General features: G+C 57.1%; 11 protein-coding genes across 11 annotated transcripts; 4 read left to right on the top strand and 7 right to left on the bottom strand.

Annotated features, from left to right (window-relative positions):
• The first annotated feature begins 214 nt into the window (after positions 1-214).
• B0T15DRAFT_410056 (acyl-CoA N-acyltransferase) lies at positions 215-1489 on the top strand. Its single transcript, XM_062865366.1, has 2 exons — positions 215-694; positions 831-1489. The coding sequence occupies exons 1-2, from the start codon at positions 382-384 to the stop codon at positions 1274-1276; spliced, it is 759 nt and encodes a 252-aa protein (XP_062723690.1). The 5' UTR covers positions 215-381; the 3' UTR covers positions 1277-1489.
• Positions 1490-4196, bottom strand: B0T15DRAFT_522962 (uncharacterized protein). Its single transcript, XM_062868659.1, is given in 2 exon segments — positions 1490-2161; positions 2180-4196. The coding sequence occupies 2 exon segments, from the start codon at positions 4042-4044 to the stop codon at positions 1639-1641; spliced, it is 2388 nt and encodes a 795-aa protein (XP_062723689.1). The 5' UTR covers positions 4045-4196; the 3' UTR covers positions 1490-1638.
• Positions 4197-6292, bottom strand: B0T15DRAFT_522961 (uncharacterized protein). Its single transcript, XM_062868658.1, has 3 exons — positions 5942-6292; positions 4804-5889; positions 4197-4748 (listed from the first exon to the last, which is right to left on the bottom strand). Exons 1-3 carry the CDS (start codon positions 6037-6039, stop codon positions 4655-4657), a joined length of 1278 nt encoding a protein of 425 aa, XP_062723688.1. The 5' UTR covers positions 6040-6292; the 3' UTR covers positions 4197-4654.
• Positions 6293-6650: 358 nt separating this feature from the next.
• On the top strand, positions 6651-7599 carry B0T15DRAFT_508430 (50S ribosomal protein L30e-like protein; the record flags this gene model as incomplete). Its single annotated transcript, XM_062867721.1, has 2 exons — positions 6651-7011; positions 7082-7599. The coding sequence occupies 2 exons, from the start codon at positions 6651-6653 to the stop codon at positions 7597-7599; spliced, it is 879 nt and encodes a 292-aa protein (XP_062723687.1).
• Positions 7600-8030: 431 nt separating this feature from the next.
• B0T15DRAFT_89180 (uncharacterized protein) lies at positions 8031-9518 on the bottom strand. Its single transcript, XM_062871428.1, has 3 exons — positions 9174-9518; positions 8393-8831; positions 8031-8323 (listed from the first exon to the last, which is right to left on the bottom strand). The coding sequence occupies exons 1-3, from the start codon at positions 9184-9186 to the stop codon at positions 8272-8274; spliced, it is 504 nt and encodes a 167-aa protein (XP_062723686.1). The 5' UTR covers positions 9187-9518; the 3' UTR covers positions 8031-8271.
• Positions 9519-10128: 610 nt separating this feature from the next.
• Positions 10129-12328, bottom strand: B0T15DRAFT_89042 (NLI interacting factor-like phosphatase-domain-containing protein). The gene is made up of 2 exons (XM_062871426.1): positions 10700-12328; positions 10129-10560 (listed from the first exon to the last, which is right to left on the bottom strand). Exons 1-2 carry the CDS (start codon positions 12117-12119, stop codon positions 10409-10411), a joined length of 1572 nt encoding a protein of 523 aa, XP_062723685.1. The 5' UTR covers positions 12120-12328; the 3' UTR covers positions 10129-10408.
• A 1139-nt stretch (positions 12329-13467) lies between these two features.
• B0T15DRAFT_392470 (cytochrome b-c1 complex subunit 8) lies at positions 13468-13759 on the bottom strand (the record flags this gene model as incomplete). Its single annotated transcript, XM_062864632.1, has 2 exons — positions 13468-13522; positions 13575-13759. Coding segments are annotated over 2 exons (240 nt in total), but the record flags the coding sequence as incomplete, so codon positions are not given.
• Positions 13760-14355: 596 nt separating this feature from the next.
• On the top strand, positions 14356-15564 carry B0T15DRAFT_89128 (band 7 family-domain-containing protein). The gene is made up of 2 exons (XM_062871427.1): positions 14356-14776; positions 14853-15564. The coding sequence occupies exons 1-2, from the start codon at positions 14453-14455 to the stop codon at positions 15357-15359; spliced, it is 831 nt and encodes a 276-aa protein (XP_062723683.1). The 5' UTR covers positions 14356-14452; the 3' UTR covers positions 15360-15564.
• A 204-nt stretch (positions 15565-15768) lies between these two features.
• B0T15DRAFT_428421 (P-loop containing nucleoside triphosphate hydrolase protein) lies at positions 15769-18525 on the bottom strand (the record flags this gene model as incomplete). The annotated part of the gene is made up of 1 exon (XM_062865687.1): positions 15769-18525. The coding sequence occupies one exon, from the start codon at positions 18523-18525 to the stop codon at positions 15769-15771; it is 2757 nt and encodes a 918-aa protein (XP_062723682.1).
• Positions 18526-19291: 766 nt separating this feature from the next.
• On the top strand, positions 19292-21238 carry B0T15DRAFT_88974 (uncharacterized protein). Its single transcript, XM_062871425.1, has 2 exons — positions 19292-20965; positions 21036-21238. The coding sequence occupies exons 1-2, from the start codon at positions 19505-19507 to the stop codon at positions 21135-21137; spliced, it is 1563 nt and encodes a 520-aa protein (XP_062723681.1). The 5' UTR covers positions 19292-19504; the 3' UTR covers positions 21138-21238.
• Positions 21239-21794: 556 nt separating this feature from the next.
• Positions 21795-23310, bottom strand: B0T15DRAFT_88849 (PapD-like protein). The gene is made up of 7 exons (XM_062871424.1): positions 23179-23310; positions 23058-23128; positions 22983-23005; positions 22860-22918; positions 22690-22805; positions 22524-22637; positions 21795-22470 (listed from the first exon to the last, which is right to left on the bottom strand). Exons 1-7 carry the CDS (start codon positions 23216-23218, stop codon positions 22027-22029), a joined length of 867 nt encoding a protein of 288 aa, XP_062723680.1. The 5' UTR covers positions 23219-23310; the 3' UTR covers positions 21795-22026.
• Between the last annotated feature and the right edge of the window lie 139 nt (positions 23311-23449).

Below are 23449 nucleotides of genomic sequence, written 5' to 3'. Positions count from 1 at the left end.
AGCCAATATGTGAACGTGGCATGTGGACACAAGAACCCATGCGGCTAGTGTTCATGACAGTATCACCGTTGGAGAAGGGGTCGTGCCCCGCATCGCCCGCGATGTCGGTCGAACTCATTGTGATGCGCTGCCCCGCCATTTGTGCGGCTACCAGAGATCCCCACATGGCGGCCCCATCTTCGGGGCACTCCCGTGGAATTTCAACTCAGCCCCACAGCAGCTTGCGGCAGGACTAACCTTCACACCAGGTGCTATTCTTCCGCGTCTACTAGTAGTTTACACAGCAGAGCCGCCGTCACCCTTACCCTGGCATCGCATACACAGTAGACCCGGAGCAGACCAAGTCGCAATCTGCACTCCCCAAGAAGAGAAATCGCCGACATGGACATCCGCCTCCTCCGCTCGTCCGACATCCCGCTAATCCAGCACGCGAACCTCGAGAACCTGCCCGAAAACTACTTCCTCAAGTACTACCTGTACCACGCGCTCTCGTGGCCGCAGCTTTCCTACGTCGCCGTCGATGTCTCGCGCCCGCCCAAGACACCCTACGACTATCCCAAGATCGTCGGCTATGTCCTCGCTAAGATGGAGGAGGAGCCGGCGGACGGCGTCCAGCACGGCCACATCACGTCGCTGTCGGTGATGCGCACACACCGGCGATTGGGCATTGCCGAGAAGTTGATGCGCCAGAGCCGTACGTCTTCACTCCTTCCCTCCTTCCTTCCTTCCTTCCTTCCTTCCTTCCTGTTCTTTTCTCGTCCAATTCCCACTCCCCTTAGATCTCCGGTTGGAAAAAGATGAAAATCACTAACACGAACGGGGGAATGCAGAACTAGCCATGGTCGAAACATTCGGGGCGCACTACGTGTCGCTGCACGTGCGCGTTTCCAACAAGGCGGCCATCCACCTGTACCGCGACACGCTCGGCTTCAAGACGGAGAAGACCGAGTCCAAGTACTACGCCGACGGCGAGGACGCCTACTGCATGAAGCTCGACCTGGGCTTCATCCGGGAGCAGCTGCGCGCCGAGAGCGATGACGAGGATGAGGGCGAGAAGAAGGAGAAGGCCGGCGCCGAGAACGGGGAAGGGGAGAAGAAGAAGAAAAAGAAGCAGGATAATGCTGAGGCTGTTGATGAGGGCGAGCCGGTGGGTGACGTGGGGAGGGATCCGGCCAAGGCGGAGAGTAAGAAGGGCGAGCAGAAGATCAAGGTCAAGGTAGGGAGGGCGCTTGGGGTCGGGGAGTTGATAGAAAAGGTCGAAAGTAAACATAGCTAAGGGCTGTATATAGCGTCGGGCGGAAAAAGAACGATCGATATGTCTAAATCCTATCTCAAGCACCGCTAATGTTTGCGCTGATGGTCAAAAAAAGGGGGGGCACTGGAGGTTACCATGTTTGGAAGGATAGCGAGTTGGAGAGCTGCAATAGATCTCGGTCCTCGGGGCGTTACACTCAGCAACGATACATATCTTCCGAAAGGAGATGGAGAGGGTGGGTTTGAGTAGGATTGTCACTACCTAGCTAACTAACTACCTAAGCCTTGGAACCAACCACTTTGCCTAACCAACCTCAAGAAAACTATTCAAATCATACTCTTCCCAAAGCGGGCCATGAGCGTCGTCACAGCAACAACAGGCAACTAGAAACTCGCCTGCCGCTTCTCCTTCTCAGCCAACTCCCTGGCGAACTCCTCGTCTGCCTCTGTACGCAGCCTCTCCATCTGCCCGGCGAGCTCCTCCATCTCCTTAATGACCGCCAGGGCCTCCGCCTCCATCTTCGACGGCCCGGGCTTCTCCTTCTCAATCCCATCCCCTTTGCTACTGCTACCGCTATGCTGTCCAGCATTACTAGCAGCCGCCTGCTCCTCCACAATTCGCTCATACAGCTTCAGCAGCTCGGCATCCTTCTCCGCCATCTTGGCCTCCAAGTCCCAGGCAGCCTTGTACTTGGCATGGTAGGCGGTGTAGGTGGTGGCATCGGCGACGCCCTCGGTCTGCTCGTAGGGCGGGCTGGTGTCATCGGCGGGCCAAGCGCCTGGTGTGCGGTTGTGACCGGCCCAGGGGAAATGGGAGAACGGGCTGTCTATGGTTGGGCCAGAACCGGGCTGCCCGTCATCATGCGGCGCCGGCGGCGGGCCGCGATGGCCGAAGATGGGGGGCATTGGCGGCATGGGAGGCATTGGGGGCATGGGAGGCATTGGGGGCATGTGTGACCCGTGGGGCATAGGAGGCATGGGAGGCATAGGCGGCATGCCGAAGTGATGGAAGGGTCCGCCGTGGCCGTGGCAGTGGCCATGGTGCCGTCCCCGTCTGGCGTCCTTCCCCGCACGCCTCGCTTCCCGCCTCGCATCTCTACGCTCGCGCTTCGCCTGCCTGCGCAGCTGCTTCCGTTCTCGGCGGAGCTGCTTGCGAGTTCGCTTCTGTTGCTTCTTCAAAGCCTTCCAGTCCCTCAGGAGGTCCTTAACCTCACGGCGGAGGGCGGCCCTGTCATGAGCCATTGTGGCTGGATCGGTGGTGTGTATAGCGGCTTTGATTTGTTCTTTCAGGTTCTTCACCTGCTCTTTCGTGATATTCTGGTCAGGCCGATGCAGCCATTCTTGGAGGTACTGCTTCGCAACGGGCAGCTGAGAGTCGCGGAGGTCGTCATAATCCGGCAGGGAGCCGATAGAAGACTCGGAATGGGCAGATGACGACCGCGACGAGCAACTGGATGCGGAGCTCGAGCGGGACCGGTGGCAATCTCCGGGATGAGGACCGCGTTGATCATCCCGCCCGCGTCCACGACCGTGACCATGATCACCAGTGTCACCCGGATGCGGTCGATCCCACCAGTTACCTCTGCCCCAACCACCACGGTCAGGCCACCAACGACCGCCCATGGGACCCCCGCCCCGCGGTCCCCACGGACCGCCTGCCCCGCGACCACATCCCATCCCGAGACCAGGCGGCCCGCAGGGTCCCCGACCGGGACCACCGCGAACACCAAACATGGGCCGGCCGTTGATCCTAATCCCATTACTATCCGCTACTATCCCCCCAACACGCAGCGAGCCGGTCCGGCCGTCAGCTTCGAGAATGTTCCCGATCGACACGCGGTCATTCTCAATGTTGATGCCTCCGAGTCGGAACCCGCCACGACCGTTGCCCGGTCCGTGACCACCGCGGGGACCACCGGCACCACCAAAGAAAGGGAAGCGGGAACGCGGCGAGGCCGGGCCACCAAAACCACCTGTGGCAGCACCACGCTCGCCTTCTCGCTCAGCCTGCTGGTGATCAAAGGACTGGTCCCATGCACCGGGCATGGGCTGCTTCTCTGGCTGCGAGGTTACTTCGTTGAGGCCGCTGTTGTTGTTGTTGTTGTTGGTGGTGGTGGCGGCCACGGGTTCGACTTCCACATGGATGGTGACGCGGCGCGGGCCGAAGAAGCCGTCGTTCCACTCGTGGACGGTAGCATCGATGGTCTGGCGCTGCTGAGCCGGGTCAACATCGATGGGCGTCCGGATTTGGTTCAGTTGGGCCTCCGCGTGACTCCGGGCCGAGGACTGAGAGCGGACCTCGTCGTCATTATTACCATTGGTGCTGCTGATGGCGGTCATAGTTTCGGCACGCAGTTTGCGGTTGATAACTTGTTCGTTGACCGTTGCTGAGTGGTGCGGTATGAGACAGTTGACGAAAGTCTGCCAGTCTTCGAGCCGTACGTCCCGGGACGAGAGCACCCTGGGGTAGGGCAGGGTATCTGGCGTGGAGTTGGGGCGAACAGTGATGAAGTGAGATATATGAGGTTGAGGACTGCTCAGGCGAGGTGCTGGTCGAGTCTCAAAGTATGCTGCAGCTGCTGAGCTTAAGGTGTGGTCAACTTCACCGGCGAAGTTGGAATTCTGAGAGCTCCTGGGACTCAAGGGAGGGGTATAAATAATATCGCCATTTGAAGATGATGTGGAGCGACTGGCGGCGTCGTCAGCGGCGTGCGCGTCTCTCCCGGAGGTCGAGTAGATGTCCGTCTCAGAATACGGCGGGGGAGGTACGTCCTCGTGCGAGGCCATCATGGAGCCGTGTAAGTGAGCAAAGTGGGAATGACGCGCAAGGATGTCGGGGAGGAAAATGTCCGCTTGCTTGCCACCCAGAGGATTTCAGCAATTAAATGTCGAACGTTTCGGTGATGACCATGACAGTTGCACACAAAGGGGGGCCAACGAGTGGTGGGGTGATGTGGTATATTGGATGAGCAGAGCAAGTCACAGCAGTGCCTGCCTTGCGGCCTCGACATCGCCCCGAGGCGTAAGCTTAATCGCCACCCATGTCAAGGCGCTGGCCTCCCATTTGCCAGCGCACTGCGGTGGAGACCCTAAGCGAGAGCGATCCCGAATGGCCAGGCTGACAGAGCCCGCTTGTTCCGCTTCCTCATTTGTTCCCCCGCCCTGTGTCCCACGCAAGCTCACCCCTCGATTACGCGGCCCAACCTGAACGCTGCGGGAATGACATGGGTTTCGTTGGACATGCTGTATTCTGGAACTTCCAAATCCAGACGGACGTCACTAGCCAGGCTTCGATTTGCTTCGAAGGACACAAAGAGCTGTCGCGTCCTGCGGCGACCCGACAGTCTAGAACTCTAGATAGATCGAGGATTATTAGGCATACTAGTATTGCAGCACCAGCTTACGGCTCGCCGGGCTGCATGGAGAAGCCTATATCCTCGGTCTTATAGTGGTCCGCTAGGATATTGGCCAGGTGATCTCGGGTTTGCGGACCCCTGCAGCGGAGGTTAGTAAAGGCCGAAATGCATGCTTTATCCGAAATCTACCCACAAGTTGGTAAGGTATACGTCAACGAGCTCTGGCGGAATGTAGTCCGTGACCGTGTTCTCAACCTCAAGGGCGTCCACCCCGGGGCCGTTCGCATAGCTCACATAGCTGGACGGGTTGCCCAGCTCTCCTCGCGAAACCTCGTCTGATGGATCTTCGGGGCAGAATTTGTAAACAGGACAAAGGACAATGACGGGCTTGAGATACTCATGTGCCGCCTGAGCAGCAATGCAGCAGCCGCTGTCCACAAGCAGCCCTCCGTTCTGGTAGACTGCTTTTGCCCCGAATATGACCTTGTTGACGCGGGGTATGTAAGCCATCAGGCCATTGCTCGCAAGGTTGATCGTGTTTACTCCCGCGGCATTGAGCTTCTTCCGTAACGCGGCATATGGGCATTCCACTGCTCTACCGCTAGGGGGGTCGAGACTGGCGATAACCGCCGTGAACTTCCGCTTTGATGCAGCTTTCATTAGAAACCTCTCGACGGAACGCGTCGGCTGATAGGCGAGCACGTAGTCACCGGGATGGATCTGAATGTCTGAAAAGCCTGCAATCTGGTCGTCCGCCTGGTTGATCTCGTCCAAGATTTCCTCAATGCCGTCCATGACCTCGGATCGTAGTGCGTGCACGCTGGCTGGCTGAGCCTGGGATAAGGGAGTCGACGCCCCCGTCGCCGGCGAGTCGCCGGGGTCTGCTACTGAGAGCAGGTTGAACATCGACTTAGAGACTTGCATGCCCGTCGTAATGGCCGACGGGCCGGGGCGGATAGTGACAGGGACGGGCCTCGCCGGAGGAGGCGGCGCACTTGCAGCCAGGCTCTGGATGTCGGACGCGGCCTCGCTGGCCAGATCATCGGCATTATTTCTGTCCTCGGACGCCTCATCCCGGATTAGACCCAGCACTCGCCGTACGATGTTTCCAATAACTGGCTCCAGCGGAGCAGCCCTTACGAGCCTCGACCCCGTGCTCTGGACTCTGGAAAGGAGCTGGTCCACATCGTGCCACTTCGACTTGGCGACAACCTGGCGGAGAATATGCGCAGTCGCTCGGGCGCACTCATCGCCCTTTACTTGTCGTCGCTTGAGAAGACTGCGACAGGTCAGCTGCTGTTAAGCAAAGCTCAGTTGGGCCAACGACATACAAGACCAGTGCTTCAATTGAGGCCTCAAGCGGCTGGCTGTTGAACGACTTGATCAAATTGTCCAACGTGGGCACATGAGCCGCCTGTGAAGGCGCCATGGCTTTGTGTGAGAGCTGAAGACCGGGGAGTGACAACCCGGACCACTAGTATGTGTGACAACGACTTCGCGGCGGGGACGAACAATGCCGATACCCAAGAGAGATCAAGTATCCTGGGTGTAATTCGATATCCTTGTCCTTCACAGCACTGTAGCGCACAGCGATGGAAGTGTTTGCTTCTGGCCGTGGACGCGACCAGGTCCAAGGTTAGCTTGAGTCGGTTTGATGTGAGTCAATGGCATGCTAAGCTTTCTCGAAAGATTATACAGCAAGTGGGGGAATATGCACACCCTGCCCCGCGATCCCCATGGCATGGACCGGCTAAACTCCGGGACAAGACGGACCAAGGCCCTGCTGGAGCACGTGTGGTCGGAGCGTCACGCTAGCGTGAAGTCCAGAGGCGGATCGGCAATACAATTGGCCTTCAAAATTTATGGCCTGCCGATGCCATCCAAAATCTGCAGCGCAGAGAGCGATCAAGTGGTGAACTGCACGGAAAGAAACCAACGAGTATTCTCTCCACCGACACCTCACGCAAGCTCTTTGCCGATAACTGACATCGCATTGGTGACTTACATACTGGACAGTTCACACCAAACATAACCGACACAATGGCGACAGACGGGAAGGTCGATGTCGTCGACGACAAGAAGCTGAAGAAGGAAAAGAAGAGCAAGGACAAGTCGGAGAAGAAGGAGAAGAAGGATAAGAAGGAGAAGAAGCGCAGCGAGAGCGAAGGCGTGCACAAGGAGAAGAAAGACAAGAAAAAGGAGAAAGCGAAGCAAGATAAGCTTGCGCGTGCCCTTGATGCCCACTTACAAGCCGATGCCGCGGCGTCAGTCGCGGCTGAGGGTGAGATGGTCGAAGTCGATCCTGAGGATATCATCAAGCCCGCCGAGGACCTCGTGCCATTTGCGCTGCCGCTGGCCGATGACAAGACACACAAGAAGATATACAAGCTTATCAAGAAGGGTGCGTCGTCAGCTCACTGTTTCCCATTCTCTGGCTGGAGTCTCTTGTGTCCCACTGACCATGTTCACAGGCGCCAAGCTCAAGTCCATCCACCGCGGTGTGAAAGAATGCGAGAAGGCCATCAAGAAGTGTCCCGTCAAGACAGCCGCCTCGGGCGAGATCCCCGCTCCAGGGCTGGTCATCATCGCGGGCGACATCTCGCCCATGGACGTCATCATGCACTTTCCGATCCTGTGCGAGGAGCACGGTGTGCCGTACCTCTACGTGCGGTCGCGGGCGGATCTGGGTGTGGCGGCGTGCACGAAGCGAGCGACCAGCGTGGTGATGCTCAAGCCTGAGGGCAAGAAGGGCGGGAACAACGACGCTAACAATGCCAACGACAAGGGCAAGAAGAAGGATGACGATGCGGAGATGGAGGACGGCGAGGATAAGAAGGTCAGCGCCGAGGAGTATCTCAAGTCGTGGAAGGAGCTGGTCAAGGCTGCGGAGAAGGAGTGGCAGGTGCAGGTGCAGCCGTGGGTCAAGGGCGTTCACCCGTTGCAAATTGCCACGAGGGAGAAGTCGAGGCTGCTCGAAGCCAGCTCTTGAGCGGGTCCAGGTGAAGCGGAACCACTTCCCTCTGCTTGGAAGTTTATGGTTGTCATGGAAGGCAGGCGCCAGTCCACTTACAATCACCATGTGGACCCGCTAGGCCTGCCCGTGACTGCTTCCGTCCTTGGACTGGTCGCATTCTAAAGTTACTCAGTCTCGGGGGCACTACGACACCAATTTCCATCTGGGATATCGCGATTGCACAGATCACTGGTTGCATGATTCCCATGTGCTGGCCGGCTCTATTTTGTTGGCTCATTGGCTCTTGTGTAATGGATGGCGTTAAGAGGGGTTTGGCTCTTTGCATGGGTTACGGGAACTTAGAGGGATCCCGTTTGTAGGTATTGAAAACATGAGAAGTTCTCTCTGTGCTGCTGTGACCGGAGAAGCCACTAATGGTTTGTTACGTTGTCTTTGGAACTGTGATTCGGGGAGAGTGTGAGAGAGAGAAGAGATGCCGGCTTCACAAGCGTTGAGCGGATCACAATAGTGATTACTTCAGAAGTCTCCGATTCGCAAATGCTAACTCCATATGGATTTACAGACAAAAGAAAATCAGAATTCATTGCCCATTCCGTCCCAGCAACCCTGAGGTCACTCAATCAGGTGCGCTCGATGCATGTAAAGGCGTGTCGACACAACTCTGCTTCCCACTCCCATCCTATCCGCTTACTCGGACCGGAAAGGGCTCCGGCTCAGGGGTGTGCCACCAGCGCCAGTGCTGCGCTCTGCGTTAGTATCTACTATAAAACACCTCGGACACATAGATCGGATCGAGGATATCACTTACTGCTCGAACGGGTTGGTGCGGGTTCCCCACCAGGTCAGGACAACAGATAGACCGACAGTCTCGAACAGCTTAGCCAGCACGCTGACACCCACTTGCTCCAACGCGCGCTTCTCGACAAGCAGCTGGCTGATGAAGGTAGGGGCGCTGGTAGCCGCGAAGATCAGGCCGCCGAGATATGCCGCGCCCTTGTAGCTGAGGGTGCCGGTGGCGTTGATGAGCGCACCGACACCGTATGCCTGCAGGGCCGAGCCGACGAGCGAGGTACCCCATGCAACCGCGGCGCCCGTGGCTTCCCGGGACCGAGCGAACTCCTCCTTGCTATTGGCTGCCTTGGCGCGCTGGTAGGTCTGGCCGAAGAGGGGCGCCATTACCGCGAGCTCGGCCGTCTGGTTGAAGACGGTGCCGAGGGCAATGGCTGACGGCTTAACGGCGGGGAGATCTGCCAAGAGTGGGTTAGTCTGTGAAGGGATATATGGACAGCTTTGTAAGACGTGGTGATTCCGTTGTTGTTCGAGTTCCGACAAGAGACCATCTTCTGTTACACCTCCCCGGCCTCATCCCCGACTGGATTCGTCGCACCCGACTGGATGCCAACAGACAGAACCCCGATTGAGGTGGTATAAACCCAAGGCGGTACCCCCAGTGGAGTCCTAGTCGGTCTTGTATCACCCAATTGCTGCTGAGATCTGAGGTCTAGGGGCGTGTGAAGATGGCCAATTGCTTCACGGAACCCGGAAACGGTAGGGTAAGACAGATGCATGCGGGAAAGGACTGTACTGACAGTGCAGAGACATGGTGGCTGGAAGTTCTGGACTCTAAAGTGAGATGATTTCGTCGAGCTAGTTGATCGAGAAAGCAGAGGGATTGGTTTTTGTTGTTGATTGTTGTGTGAGAGGTCTTCGGGGACAGGTGGAAGGGTTAGAGAGGGCAGGCAGGTTTATAGCACAGGCAGCAGGACGAAAGCAGGGCCACAACCTCCGAGTCGGTCCATGGCTTTGTAAAAGCCTCCACTTGTTAGACAATTGACCAGCAGCCGCACCCGGCGCATAACATCATCGCATCGCATCATAGCTCCTTGGAGGGAAGCGCTCTTGAGCAGCTGCACAATGACGTCACCCACCCTGACCTTCCGCTCCGGTCCCTGGTCTGCCTGGTCCACCTCGGCGACCGAACAGCCTTGGTTAGCAGCAGCCGAACCCCATGGTTGTATGCCGAGAGTGTTTCAAAGGTACGCAGAGCGCCAGTATAGGCTTTTTGTCTTCCTGTGTTACAGAATCCGTAGCTGGCTTGGACTTTTGCTCGTCTCAAGCCAAATTCCGTATCCGGCAAGTGACGTAATTTGGGTCGGACGGTAGCCCATCTCGGGCCGAGACCGCCTAGCCGCTGCTTGGGTCCACACCGGAACTCCCTGTCCTCAACCCATAGAAGGTGGCTCTACTAGGGCGCTTGAGTTTTCAGTTAGGACTCGGTCCAAGAGGCTTGCGATGATGGAGTAGGAATTCTAACTTTCACTACTGCCCCTTTGTGTTGACAGGGCCTAAAGATAGTACGGGTGATATCGTGGTTCAGGTGGTCAGTACTGTTAGTCTTCCACCCACCCAGTACAGCAGACATTCCAGGTTCATTTGTCACATTTTTAGGAAGAACTGCACTAATATCTTTCTATGGTTGGTCAGGGTATTAGTATCCCGTTTCACGCATGTACGTTCTCAAGTAGGCACGGTAGGTAGCAACATCTTATAGACAATACGCTTTACAGACCTAATCCTCCATGATAACGATAATGATGATACTGCTCGCTAGAACCAAGCGCCATTACTTCCATCCGTGCCTGCTCACCTGCTTGCGCGGAATGTAAACGTTGAGACTCAGACAGACCTCTTTTGTACTCCCTCTCTTCAGAAAAGAATCAAATATCAATGACAATGCTTGCTCCTTAAGTACACCCTCCAAAAAGTGATGTCGACGCCCAATGCTCCCTCCCTGCTAGCAACATCTCACACCATTTCCCGTCAATCACGTCATATGCTGGCCGTCCTCTCCTCCACGCAGCGCCAGGAGTGCACGCACGTCTGACACGTACTGCAGGCCTTCTAATAGGGGTATCAAATACATGAGGTCGCTGTCCGTCGGATCACTTATCCAGCCCTGTATAGGGATCGCATTATCTAAATAGGAAACCGAGCATTAGTATAGCTTCGGGAGCGGGACTCGGAGACACAAAGAGAAAAGTAGGAAAGGAGAGAAGGGAGAAAAAGAGGGAGAGGGGGGGGGGCGCCACGGTACGTGGGCTTGACAGGAACACACCTTGATGAAACATGTAGCTCAGCGGGCTGTTGTCCAGGATCATGACCTTGCTGAGATCAGGCTCGACGGAGCTGAGGTCCTTGATGAAGGCGCCGTGCCGGAAGGTGCAGTGCTGGCGATAGTAGCGCGCCGAGAAGTACTTGCGCTCCGTCTCGAGGAAGTCGATGACCGGGTCGGCGTACTCCTGGACCGACGCCGTGAAGACGACTAGGTTATACCACTTGCTCACGCGGCGCAGGAACTCGTCGCAGTGCGGCCGCTTGTGCACGTAGTAAAGGATCGGGTGCTGCGGGCCGATGGTCGCCTGCCCACCCACGCCCGTGTACGTCGTGTTGAGCCGTACTTCCACCATGTGTCCCGAGCTCATCCGCGTGCCCTTAGACATGCTGTGGATCAGAGTTTCGTCCAGATCGAGAATCAGCGTCTTCTGGTGCCGGACATCGGTCATTTCTACGTTCTTATTAAGATAGGAGGGCTGCCGACGCGGTATTAGCGGTCGCGGCGGTGCTGGGGTCTTGGGGTACTTGGTGAGAGCGCCGGCGGGAGAGGTCGGCGATTTCAGCTGAGCCGAGATGTCGCCCACGCCATCGCCAGATCCCCCATTTCCCGTCGACTGCGCTTTTCTATGTTTTCGCTGCCGCAGCGAGTCGTCGGAGCTGAGCTTGATTCTTATGGATCTCTGTGCCGGCGCCATCGCGTCTGAATCTGGGAGTGACTGGGAGCGTAAGTGCTTTCCGCTTGAGCCTCGACGGCCGCCATGCTTTTTACGGTCGGGATCTGACTCCGACTCCGATGACAGCCCTGACGACGAGGAACCGTTTGAACCAACTGCACGCAATCTTCTACTACTCCCTCGACCGCTCTTACTGGCGGACCCGCCCACGCCGTGCCGGCTCTTTTCGGACGCAGCTATCCCTTCATGGTAATCCAGGGCCATCTTCTTTGGGTTTCCACCGTAGAAGCCGAACAGTTTCCTAAGTTGCCGATATGGCGCAAAGCTGCCGCTCTCGTCGCAGAAGCATGCGTACAAGTAGACGCCGGGAGCCGTTAATGTCGAGAGGATCCACCGTATTGAATTCACGAACGCATTGGCGATGCGCTTGGGGTAAGCCACCCAGAGAGAGCCCCGCGGGCTGAGGACCTTGGCCTCCGCCGGAGCTATTGGGGGAACCAGCTCGTCGCGTGCATAGTCGCGACCCCCGTCGTCCGCTGGTGCGCCCTCTCGCTGGAACTCGTCTGGTTCGGATGTCAATCCGCCCTTCTCGCTGATCTGGGGGAGTGCGCTCTCGGTTTGGTTCTGTCGCGATCCGTCGTTCTCGGAGCTGACTGCTAGCCCTAGGGCGCTGAGTGAGTTTGACCTCGAGGGTGTTGGGCTCGGCGGAGGGGATACTCGAGCCGAGATAATGTTGAGGGAGTTCATCTTGTCGACATCGAGAAAGCCATGAAGAACAGGCGCGGCGGCCCCAGGGGGGGCTGGGAACTTGGAGAATTGCCTTGCGACTGAGCAGGGCGCCGGGCGAGTAGATCGTGGCCAAATGGCCCGAAAGCAAACCGTCTAGGCGCGCAGCAGATAGCTCTCGCTGTTTGAGGCCGCCACTAGAGTCTGTCGTATACGGGACCCGTGTAGGGGCAATCGGATGTTTGGGAGGATGATGCCGAGAAAATGGTGAGGGACGGGATGGGACCAGTGCTTGCTGCGCAGAGGCAGGGGGTTGGTGTTACTAGTTACACAGTACACTGGAAAGCCCAGTTTGGACGGGCGATGCTATTCGCCTCGGTTCCATTCAAATCGGGCCCTGTTCTTTCGGCTGTTCCAGCCCCGATTTGCGCCCATCAACAATGACAACACTTGGGAATGATTTTACAGAACATCGCCGAGTTGCAATGCAATGTCTTCTTCTCTGGCTTCGCTGGGACAGACTCAAAAGTCCCAAGCTCGTCAGCCTGGCATTGGCGCGAGAAAGCGCGGCGCTAGCGGAACGGTTCAGCAGCTCACCCCAACAAATGGCACCCCTGCTCCGAGCCCTGTCACAACGCCTGTTCCCTTCACGTGCGAAAGGGAATGCCTGGATTTTGGCAAGGATCCACAGGAACACAATGAACTCCCCCACTGACCATCAACCCCAGCAGTCATGTGCGAGCCCGGACGAGAGCATTCATGTATAAAGTTCCGATCGCGCACCTGCTTTCTTCCTGCGCTGGTAACAATGAACTTGACCACCAGTTTTGGATTTTGTCCTGGCCAAATCCAGAGTGAGCACGGTAAGCTTCACTTGAACGGATCGCTTAGTAAAGCTCGATTTCGGTACGTCAATGGTTAGAGACGGGAAGTTGGCCGCACACACGTATCATGGGCTGACTTGCCCTGGCTTCTCTTCTTCAGACAAGATGCTTGCTACAGTAGTCGAAAGCGAATGCATTGGTCATAATCTTTGTAGGTCCTGGGTGCCTAAGATAAGGTATATGGCTTGCCGTGGGTCCTACGGCATACTGTCGAAGTACTGTAGAAAAAGAGAGGGCCGGTCAGGTGATGCCTTGATTGCTTCAAGCATGGTCATCGACTAGACTCGGCGGCCCTCGGAAATCATAATTCGGATCTAGGTAGACTTAACTCAAAGTTGCCGACGTCCGGTCACTGTGCGCGGTACAAGGCCCAACAAAAGCAGCAACATTGAGCCAACCCTCGACTCCCGCGTTTGTGATGTACAAGCTCCTCTCTATATCACACAGGTTCCCATTCTCTCCGCTATCCCTCCTTGCCAACCCGCTTATTCCTCGCCGGCAAACTCAGCGCGGCCAGCCTTCGAGTTGAGATACTCGTTCCTGTAGTTCTGTTAGCGGCAGATTCTCCCCCGTCGTAGATCGGATGGCGTACCTGTGGATAGCCCAGTTCAGAACGTAGTAGCCGGCAATCATCGGGGGCGCGAAGTAGATGACCTGGTTCCTAAAGCGTCTCCAGGTGTTGAAGAGGGCATCGTGGAAGGCGCCAGCGAGGGGGTTCTGACGGTTAGGGGCGACGCCATAGGAGACGATGCCCTTCTGCTTTAGCCCACCTGTCGCCAATGTTCCGTCAGCTCGAGGTCTTGCCGAACCCTGAGTAAGTTGCTTGCTGTAGCCGTCCTCCGCAGCTCTCCGTTTCGTGTGCTGCCTCGCACACTCGATCTCGTCCTTCTCAACGGCCACGCCCTCGTCGAGTATCACTCACCAAAGTTGCCCCAGGTACCGAGGTAGCTGCAAAAGGGTTAGCAAAGCCTGCCGTCAAGAAATCAAGGCCCAAAGGGCCAGGTGCATGCCGCCTCGGGAGCTCGGAAAAGGCGCATTGCGTGACCGCAAGTATCCGGCATACTCACTGGTTGTATTTGCCGAGGGGGATATCGCCGCCTCCGCGGAGAGCCTGTGTAGGGCGCATATTGAATTGGGTATCGGAACGAATGCGTGGGAGGTTGTCAGTCGTTGCGGATCACAGAATCGGAATCGTTTGCGGTGGTTTGCAGTCGAATTGAATCAATCGACAAAAGCCGGGAACTACCGTCCCAATGTGGCTAGTGCAAGCCTATAATGCCTACCCGGCCGGAGTTCGCGGCCGGACCACCCGCCTCAAGCCGCCCCACCACTTTTCCACGGGCTTGAGCGCAGACTGCAGCGACAAGCTCCAGCATCCAGCATCACCGGGTGGTAGGATAGCTCCCTTCAATAACCCGCCAATTCAACCGCCACAGCCAACAGCAGCACCGCGGAACCTCCGGACTTAAGATGGCGTCAAGAGGGCTGCAGTTCGTCTACGCGGCCGCCATCCCGACGGCAATCGGAGTCAGCCTACTCCAGTCGTCCATCTACGATGTCAAGGGCGGCAGCCGGGCCGTCATCTTCGACCGGTTGTCGGGTGTCAAGGAGACGGTAGTGAACGAGGGCACACACTTTCTGATTCCCTGGCTGCAGAAGGCCATCGTCTTCGATGTGCGGACAAAGCCCCGCATCATCCCGACGACGACGGGCAGCAAAGATCTGCAAATGGTCAGCTTGACGCTCAGAGTGTTGCACCGGCCTGAAGTACAGGCGCTGCCCAAGATCTACCAGGTGCGCTTATCCCTATCTCCCTTCCACTGCTCCCAAATTCCGCCATACTGACAAAGGCACCCCCACCCCCCCACAGAACCTCGGCCAAGACTACGACGAACGTGTGCTCCCTTCGATCGGCAACGAAGTCCTCAAGTCCATCGTGGCTCAGTTCGACGCCGCCGAGCTGATCACTCAGCGCGAGGCCGTCTCCCAGCGGATCCGGCACGACCTGATGAAGCGGGCGGCCGAGTTCAACATCGCGCTCGAGGACGTGTCAATCACGCACATGACGTTCGGCAAGGAGTTCACCAAGGCGGTCGAGCAGAAGCAGATCGCGCAGCAGGACGCCGAGCGGGCGCGCTTCATCGTCGAGAAGGCCGAGCAGGAGCGGCAGGCCAACGTAATCCGCGCCGAGGGCGAGGCCGAGAGCGCCGAGACCATCAGTAGGGCGATCGCCAAGGCCGGCGACGGCCTGATCCAGATCCGCAAGATCGAGGCGAGCAGGGAGATTGCGCAGACGCTGGCCAGCAACCCCAATGTGGCGTATCTGCCGGGCGGGAACAAGGGGACGAATCTCTTGATGAGCGTGGGTCGGCAATAGGCGGGGGCATTTGGAGAGGGGATGGGAGGTCCGGTGGCGTTGATGACACGATAAAATCAGACGAGGCTGTGTATTACTACTCTACGACTGCTGTTTATTCCCCGCTTCGGACTGTCAATAGGAGTACGGATTCCAAATGGTTGTCCCCTTATGAGCCGGGAACAGGCTCTAACTGTCTCAAAACACGGCATGAAACGTTGCGTATTGACTGCTCCTAGGCCGTTATTGGACTGTACTCCTGATATAGTGACGTTCAATAACTGTTGAAGGTAGCATGTCATCTAGTGTTGCCGCCGATGCCCTGTGCTCCATGGTTATGCGGAATCACCTCTCCCATAACGTCACAAGATCCTTGGTACTTAAAACTCCTGAATGGCTCTCCCCTTCCTTGCTACGGGTATCTCAAATTTTAATACTTCCTCTCCTTGGGCAATTTCTTATGCTCCAACAGCTCCACGTCCTTCTTATCATAATAATGCCCGCCAAACTCTGACAGCCACTTCGCATCGATCGGTATGACCGACCGCACATACTCGCGCGACGTCACCACCAGCTCGTGGTAGATGATTACCTTGGGCGGCGGGTCCATCGACTTGACCACGCTGCTGGGGTGCACATAGACCGTCATGTTGTTCTTGAGCGTGCGGTACCCGTCGCCCCCGCGGTTCAGCCGCGCCGCGTTCAGGAAGAAAGCCGACGTCAGGGCCCGCAGGATAGGCTGCATGTTCGAGATACCGCCGCACGACGACGTCGACCCCTCCAGCACCCTGTCGCACAGCTTGGCCAGCTGGTCGCGCACGTCCCTCGCGCGCGTCAGCGAGCGCTGCGTCAGGAAGTTCTCCTTGGCCCAGATGGGCGAGTAGTCGGCCTCGACCCACTGGTTGTAGACGTTGAGCAGCGTCAGGTGGTCGCCGCCATCCTTGACCGTAAAGCGGGCGCGCGCGCTGTCGGCGTGCACCTTCTTGTCCTTCGGGCGGAAGAAGAGGGTCGCGACCTCGCTCAGCATCGAGACGATGGTTAGCACCTCTTCGACGCACCCTTCCTGGGTGGCTGCGATGAGAGCCTTGGCCAGCATCGGCTCGGTGGGGAACTCGCCCATTTGCCGCCCGATGCGGGTCAGGGCACCGGCGCTGTTGAGGGCGCCGAGAGCGTAGAGCATGTTGAGCGATTTGATGAGGAGTTCGGTGGGCGGCGGGTCGAGGAAGTCGAAGCCGAGGAGGTCGTCTATCCCAAGGGCTTTGAGCTGCAAAACCACGCTGGAGAGTGACGTGCGCTGTATCTCAGGGGTCGGTGACTCGTCCATCTCGGAAAGGTAGGCGAACTTGGTGTAGAGGCGGAAGCACTTGCCCGGCCGTACACGGCCAGCTCGGCCCATCCGCTGGTTTGCCGCGGCCCTGGAGCAGGGCACGACTGCTAGTGTTGACTGCCCCGTCGTGCCAACCGGGCTGAAGGTATTTTCTTTGACGTACCCGCAGTCAATGACGTAGACGATGCCGTCGATGGTCAGCGATGTCTCGGCGATGTTAGTTGAAAAAACGACTTTCCTCGCTCCGGGAGGCGTCGGCTCGAAGATCTTGGCCTGGAGCTCCGACGGCATGTTGGCGTAGATGGGCAGGGCTATAATCTCCGGTACTCGACTGCCTAGCTTCCGTTTGATCTCCTCTACCCTTTCGCATGCGCGGTCAATCTCCTCCTGGCCCGTGAGAAAAACGAGGATGCCGCCCTCGGGTTGCGTCGCGTGGATCTGGAAGACGGTCACCAGGCTGGCTTCCAGATAGTTGCTCTCCGGCGCCGACGTGTAGTAAACTTCCACAGGGTGGACTCGGCCGGGAACGTTGAAGATGGGCGCATCATCGAAGTATGCGCTGAACTTCTCTGCATTCAGCGTCGCGGACGAAATGATTAGCTTCAGCTCTGGCCTCGCTCGTGTGAGATCCTTGATTAGGGCTAACAAGATGTCGGTATGCACCGTTCTTTCGTGCGCCTCGTCGATCATTATGGCCGAGTAGCCCTCGAGTGTTGGGGACGTGACCATCTCCCTGAGGAGCATACCATCCGTCATGTACTTGAGGATGGTCTTCTCGCTGGTGCAGTCCTCGAATCGGATCGAGTAGCCCACTTCGTGTCCAACCCTCACCCCCATCTCATCAGCGACACGGGCAGCAACGCTCATGGCTGCGACTCGACGTGGCTGCGTGCAGGCGACCTTCATGCCATCCTTGGTAAAGCCAGCCTCGTGTAGGTACTGGGGTATTTGTGTCGTCTTGCCCGAACCTGTTTCGCCGACCAGGATGAGGACCTGGTACTCCTTGATCGCATCCAGGAATGCATCGCGGTACGCATATACTGGCAGGCTCTTCCTGACTTCCTGGATAGTCTTGTGTGCCTTTTCCGCCGCGTCGATCTTCTCTTTCAAGATCCTCTGCTCCTGTGTTAACCCATCATTTGGCTGCGCATACTTGGCCGCGTCCCGGACGAACGTGATGGCGTCTTCATCCAGCAAAAAGTCGTACTCCCCCGCGTCGTCCCGCTCGCGGCTCTGAATCTGCGCTTTCGCCTTAACTGTCTGCTCGCGCTCCCATTCCTCGTATTCTGTGACGTGCCTCTCGTTGCCGAATTCGTCTCGTTCCACCTGACGCTTGTACAGGGCATCCTCCTTCCTCTTGCTATCGACACCGTACTGGTCAGGTAGCCGGTAGCCGTCCTGATAATCGTCTATCCGGGCGCGTTCCTCGGCAAGGCGCAGAATCTCGCGGTTCTTTGCAAACTCGGCCTTTTCCCGCTCCGAGAGGCGTACACCAGACCTCAGCTCCGCTGTCTCTTCGGCAACCTGTTTCCGTAGCAGAGCGAGCTTTTCGGCCTCTCTCTTGGCGAGATATTGCTGGCGTGACTTAAGCCGCAGCTCGGCCATCTTAGGATCCTCGCGCCGGGAATCGCTCCGGCTGGTCTTCGAACCGCCATCTCTATCGCTTCGTGGTGACCTGGATCGCCGTCGAGGGGAATCATCGCCATCGTGTCGCCTGCTTTTGTGTCGCCGCGGCGACCTCGACCGGTCTCTGGATCTATCGCGTTTCCTGTCCTTTCTTTCCCTGTCTTTCCGACCATCGCTAGAACGAGGCGCGGGCTCGTCGTCCATCGGGACGAACGCATATCGTTGTGCGGACATGTTTCTAGATACCGGGACAGCCTGGGCGGTTGGTGTTTGTATAGGTCTGGCTCGCCGTTACCATCGTCGCCTGCTCTGTGACAAGGCCACTGGAAACCTTATCTTATCAGAATCCATGCACGGCGCAAGGTGCCGAGCCATTCTGGGGTGGCTAGCGTCATTACGTAGGCGGTATGTAAGGGTACTATGTATGCAACTGACAGTACATACAGAATCTATGTATGCAATACTGAATCTTACAGATCTCTTCACAGTTTCATCAATGCAGCCTTGCAGGTTCTCTTCTAAGTTCCGTGTCTTGGACTCTTGGCCACGACGCATACTGGTTGCTCTCAGAGTCGATGGTCAGGATCTCGCCATTTATATAAGTCAGATGTTCAATGGCTGTCGAAGGCATAAACTATTTCCCGTCGTAGCTGGTGGATTGTTGCAGCATCTCCGTCTACTCCCGCATTGCAATGTCCCTAATATTGCTAAGACGCCCACAAGAGCTAACATTAAGATATCCGTATCGCTAGCAACACTGACCACTGCGTTGACGCTGCGTCCCTGATATATGCCTCCGCAGTCCCTCCAGCCCTTCTGTCCATCTACCTCCTACCCTCCATACCGGATATTGATCTCTTTTCCCAGAGACAAGCGTTTCGTACCTTATTAGCATCCTCGGTAATAGCATGGGGGTTGTTAGACCCACTCGTGTCGAGACAGTCGCGTGAGACTGAGCCAACGGCTTTCGGCACGGCTTGACGAACTCGAATCAACCACGACGAAGGGCCCGGATATACCCATTGATTTCTCGTCACATAAGCTCATTTTCGTGCTTGTCTGTTTCGCTTCAGTGTACAAAAGCCTCGTTTTCCGGATTGCTAGACAACTCTGGCTTAAGCAAGCCAGTGATACCTTACGTTCATCATCTGTCATCCGAGACGAGACATACAAGTCACGTACGTTTACCCGATACAGTCAACAACTCGACACAATGAGTGCCAACGGCTTAACACTCCAATCATCCATTCTGGGTGCGGGCGACTCTGTGGCCATCATTGTGCCCTCCCAGCCTCAAGCCCTGACTGTCACCTACAAGGAGCTGGTCTCCGAAGTCGGCCGGTTCCAGCAGAAGCTCGCTGCCATCGGCATCGGTCAGGGGTCGCCGGTCTCGATTGCCACTGTGAACTCATATGAATTCATTGTCTCCTTCCTCGCCGCCGCATGGCAGCGCGGTATTGCCGCGCCGCTGAATCCCGCCTATAAGCAGGACGAATTCGAGTTCTACATCGAGGATGTCAAGTCAGCCATCGTCCTCGTCCCGCGCGGCGCTTACCAGAGCGGCAGCCCGGTCGTGAAGGCAGCGCAGAAGTTCAACGCGGCCATCGCCGAGTGCTACTGGGATGCCACGAAGAGGGAGGTCGCTCTCGACGTCAAGGAACTCGGTCAGCTCCAGGGAAAGCCTGCACAGCCTGTCTTGAGGCCCGAGCCCGAGGACATCGCCTTGGTCTTGCACACGAGCGGAACCACGTCCAGGCCCAAGGTCGTACCTCTCTCCCACCGGAACCTGACTCGGACCATGAAGAACATCCAGCAAACCTACCAGCTCACTGCCGCGGACCGGACGATGCTCGTCATGCCCCTGTTCCACGTCCATGGTCTCCTCTGCGGCCTCCTTGCGCCGCTGTACTCGGGCGGATCCATGGTCGTCCCGCCCAGGTTCTCCGCCTCCGACTTCTGGCGCGACTTCATCGCCCACAAGGCAAACTGGTACACGGCGGTGCCCACCATCCACCAGATCCTCCTCAAGAGCCCAGCCCCGTCTCCCCTGCCGCGCATCCGCTTCATCCGCTCCTGCTCCTCCCCGCTCTCCCCGACCGTCTTCCACGCGCTGGAAAAGACGTACAACGCCCCGGTGCTCGAAGCCTACGCCATGACCGAAGCCGCGCACCAGATGACGTCCAACCCCTTACCCTCCGTGGGAAAGCGCAAGCCGGGCACCGTCGGACTCGGCCAGGGCGTGGAGGTGGTCATCCTCGACGAGGCAGGCAAGGCCGTGCCGCAGGGCCAAGAAGGGGAGATCTGCATCCGCGGGGAGAACGTCACGCGCGGCTACCTCAACAACGCGGACGCCAACAGGTCCGCCTTCACGCGCGACGGCTACTTCCGCACGGGCGACCAGGGCCGCAAGGACGAGGACGGCTACGTGGTCATCACGGGCCGCATCAAGGAGCTGATCAACAAGGGCGGCGAGAAGATCTCGCCCATCGAGCTGGACAACGTGCTCACGCGGCACCCGGCCGTGTCGGAGGCCGTGAGTTTCGCCATTCCGGACGACATGTACGGCCAGGACATCGGCGTGGCGGTCGTGCTCAAGGGCGGGATGAGGTTGGATGAGCGGGAGCTGAAGGGGTGGGTGGCGGAGAAGCTGGCCAAGTTCAAGGTGCCGAAGAAGGTGAGCGAATCGTTTTATGACTTTTAATTATCAACGGTGCACTGGCTAACCATCTGTTTCTCCTCGACAGGTCTACTTCACTGATGTTATGCCCAAGACGGCAACTGGCAAGATCCAGCGGCGTATTGTTGCCGAGACCATGCAGAAACAGGAAGGCCGGTCGAAGTTGTAAGAGGCGCCGTTTTCGCTGAAGCATAGGTACTTTGTAAAGCTAGTTGGCAGTGCGGCTGTATTAGACCTGCGAATGGCATAGACCGTGTTGTCCGGAGTTCACAAGATAGAATGGATATGAAGAGAGTTTGTACATACATGCGTATATATACAAATGGTAATCTCAGTATGGCATGACTACGTTGTGTACGTTTGCTGTATCTTAACCGCTTGGTTTGTCTTGATCGTGTTTGTTTTCAGGGGTAAGTAAGCCTGAGGACGAGCCTGAGTTCATAGAGGCACCATCAATGGCCTCCAACGCTTTTGAGACCTTTGCTAGATGACACTCTTCTGCCTCGAACGGTTCAAGTTGCAGAGCCATCCTGATGACTTGCCCATGTAAATGCCGCATGGCACAAGTAGGGGAAGCTGCACGACCATGCGACATCGAACGACACGTGGCTCAAGTGACTAACCAAGTGATTTCGCTACCATGAACTGGCCCGCTACCAGCAAATGGATGGCTAAAAAGTACAAGTTGAGATATACCCGTTCCGCAAAAGTCCGACAATATAACAGCGAATTCAGACAAAGGAAAAGCCAAGATCCCGGCGCTGCCACAGCGGTACAGGATGAACAGCCGACTCTCGAATTACACCGTCACCACCGGCTGGACTCTGTCCACAATAGTAAAATGGTGTCTGGTCTTTCCGGTTCCGCCATCCTGTGACCAGCCAACGGCACCAGCAAATAAAAAAGCATTAGCCACGTCTATCCATCCCGTAACCACATATGGAACACAGCTGTCTGCTTTTGGGCGTCAAAACGAGCGACTGAGCTTAGCGTTTACTTCCCCACCACGGCAGATGAGCCTGCGCAGTCTGAAGACGCTCAGAATACCCCTGGTCCCACTAGAAGAGGAAATATGCCAAAAGGAAGCTGGCGAGGCAGAGTATGGCGACGATCTGAACGGGAACGCCCTCTGTGGCTTGGGGCTGTGGTCTCTCTGCCTGTGCCAGCTGCTGTGTTGCCCCGCTCTGCTCTGCTGTCTCGGATGTAGTCTTCCGCTGTCTCAGACCGCTCGTCGCCTCGTTCTTCAGCGAGGCGATTGTAGCCTCGGCCTTCGCCAACTTGTCCTTCAGCTCATCGTAGGTCTCTGTCGCGGCCGACTTGATGGTCGCAGCCACGGCGGCAGGGGTGGAGAAGGCGTTTGTCTGTGTGGCCGGTGCGGTCTCAGGCTCTTGCTTGACATCCTTCGATTCGGACTGGGATACGGGGGCGGTGTCGTCGGCGACCGTGGTGTCCTCCTGGGGAGAAGAATACGCTGGGGGAGCGGTATCGGGGGTGGCATCGAACTAGGTCGAGAGGGTTAGTTGCCGGGAAACAGCAAAAGAAATAGATGACATACGCCATTAGCAGCTTGCCGCCGAACAGGGGTCGCGACTCCGCTCCCTTGCGAGGGGGGAAGCCAAGCTACACGAATCTTCTTCTCTTGAATCTCCGACTTGTCTACTGAATCCCACTGCACAAGCAGTTAGTAAATCGCTAGAGTGCATAGAGTCGCTCAAACCCACAATCTCCGACACATTTGTAAACTCCTTGTCGGCGGCAATAAGTACTGATTGGACCAGGAACTTGTCACGACACTTGGCGTCGAGCGGCGGCTCCTGCTTCATCGCTTGCAATAGAACTGCGAGGGTTAGCGCCTGTCCGTTTCGCCGACGACCAGGCTCCAGTGACCAACCTGACACCTCGACTTCATACCCCGGGTTGATGCGGCCAGAGTTCGGTCGGACGCAATACCTGGGCAATTAGTCAACCTCAGACCCCGAGCGACCTGAGCTGGTTTGACCAGGGGTGGACATACTGCTTGGGCGCCGTTGTTTTCACCTGGATTCCGTCAGAAAAGAGAAGAGTATAGACGAAATTGGTATCAAGTTACCTTGAAGGCGACGGGTGCAGTATTGGGGTTCTTGATTCTAAGGACTTGCGCAACCTCCACAGTGAAGGGCCCTGCTCAGTCAGACACGGGCGGGCTCAAGAGAGATTCGGAAGGGACGTACTGCGAAAGCCGAGCTCCAGCGGATCGATCTCGACGGACATGGCGGCGGTGTGAAGTCCCGAACACCCTAACTTGGGTCAAATGTCGGCAGGATGGCACTCGATCGATGCACACGACCGAACAGACGGGAGATGGCAGGATGAAGCGTAACTGGACCGACTGCTGGGTTGAACCTCGGTAACAACCTTGGAAGCGTGTTTGTTCACGCACTTTGGGCTTGAAGAAATCAAGGATCAAGCACAGCGGCGGATGTCGTTTTTGGCCAGAATCTG

Source organism: Chaetomium strumarium, assembly GCF_033439665.1.
Source record: "Chaetomium strumarium strain CBS 333.67 chromosome Unknown B0T15scaffold_2, whole genome shotgun sequence".
NCBI lineage: Eukaryota > Fungi > Ascomycota > Sordariomycetes > Sordariales > Chaetomiaceae > Chaetomium > Chaetomium strumarium.
This window is presented reverse-complemented; position numbering and strand designations above follow the sequence as displayed.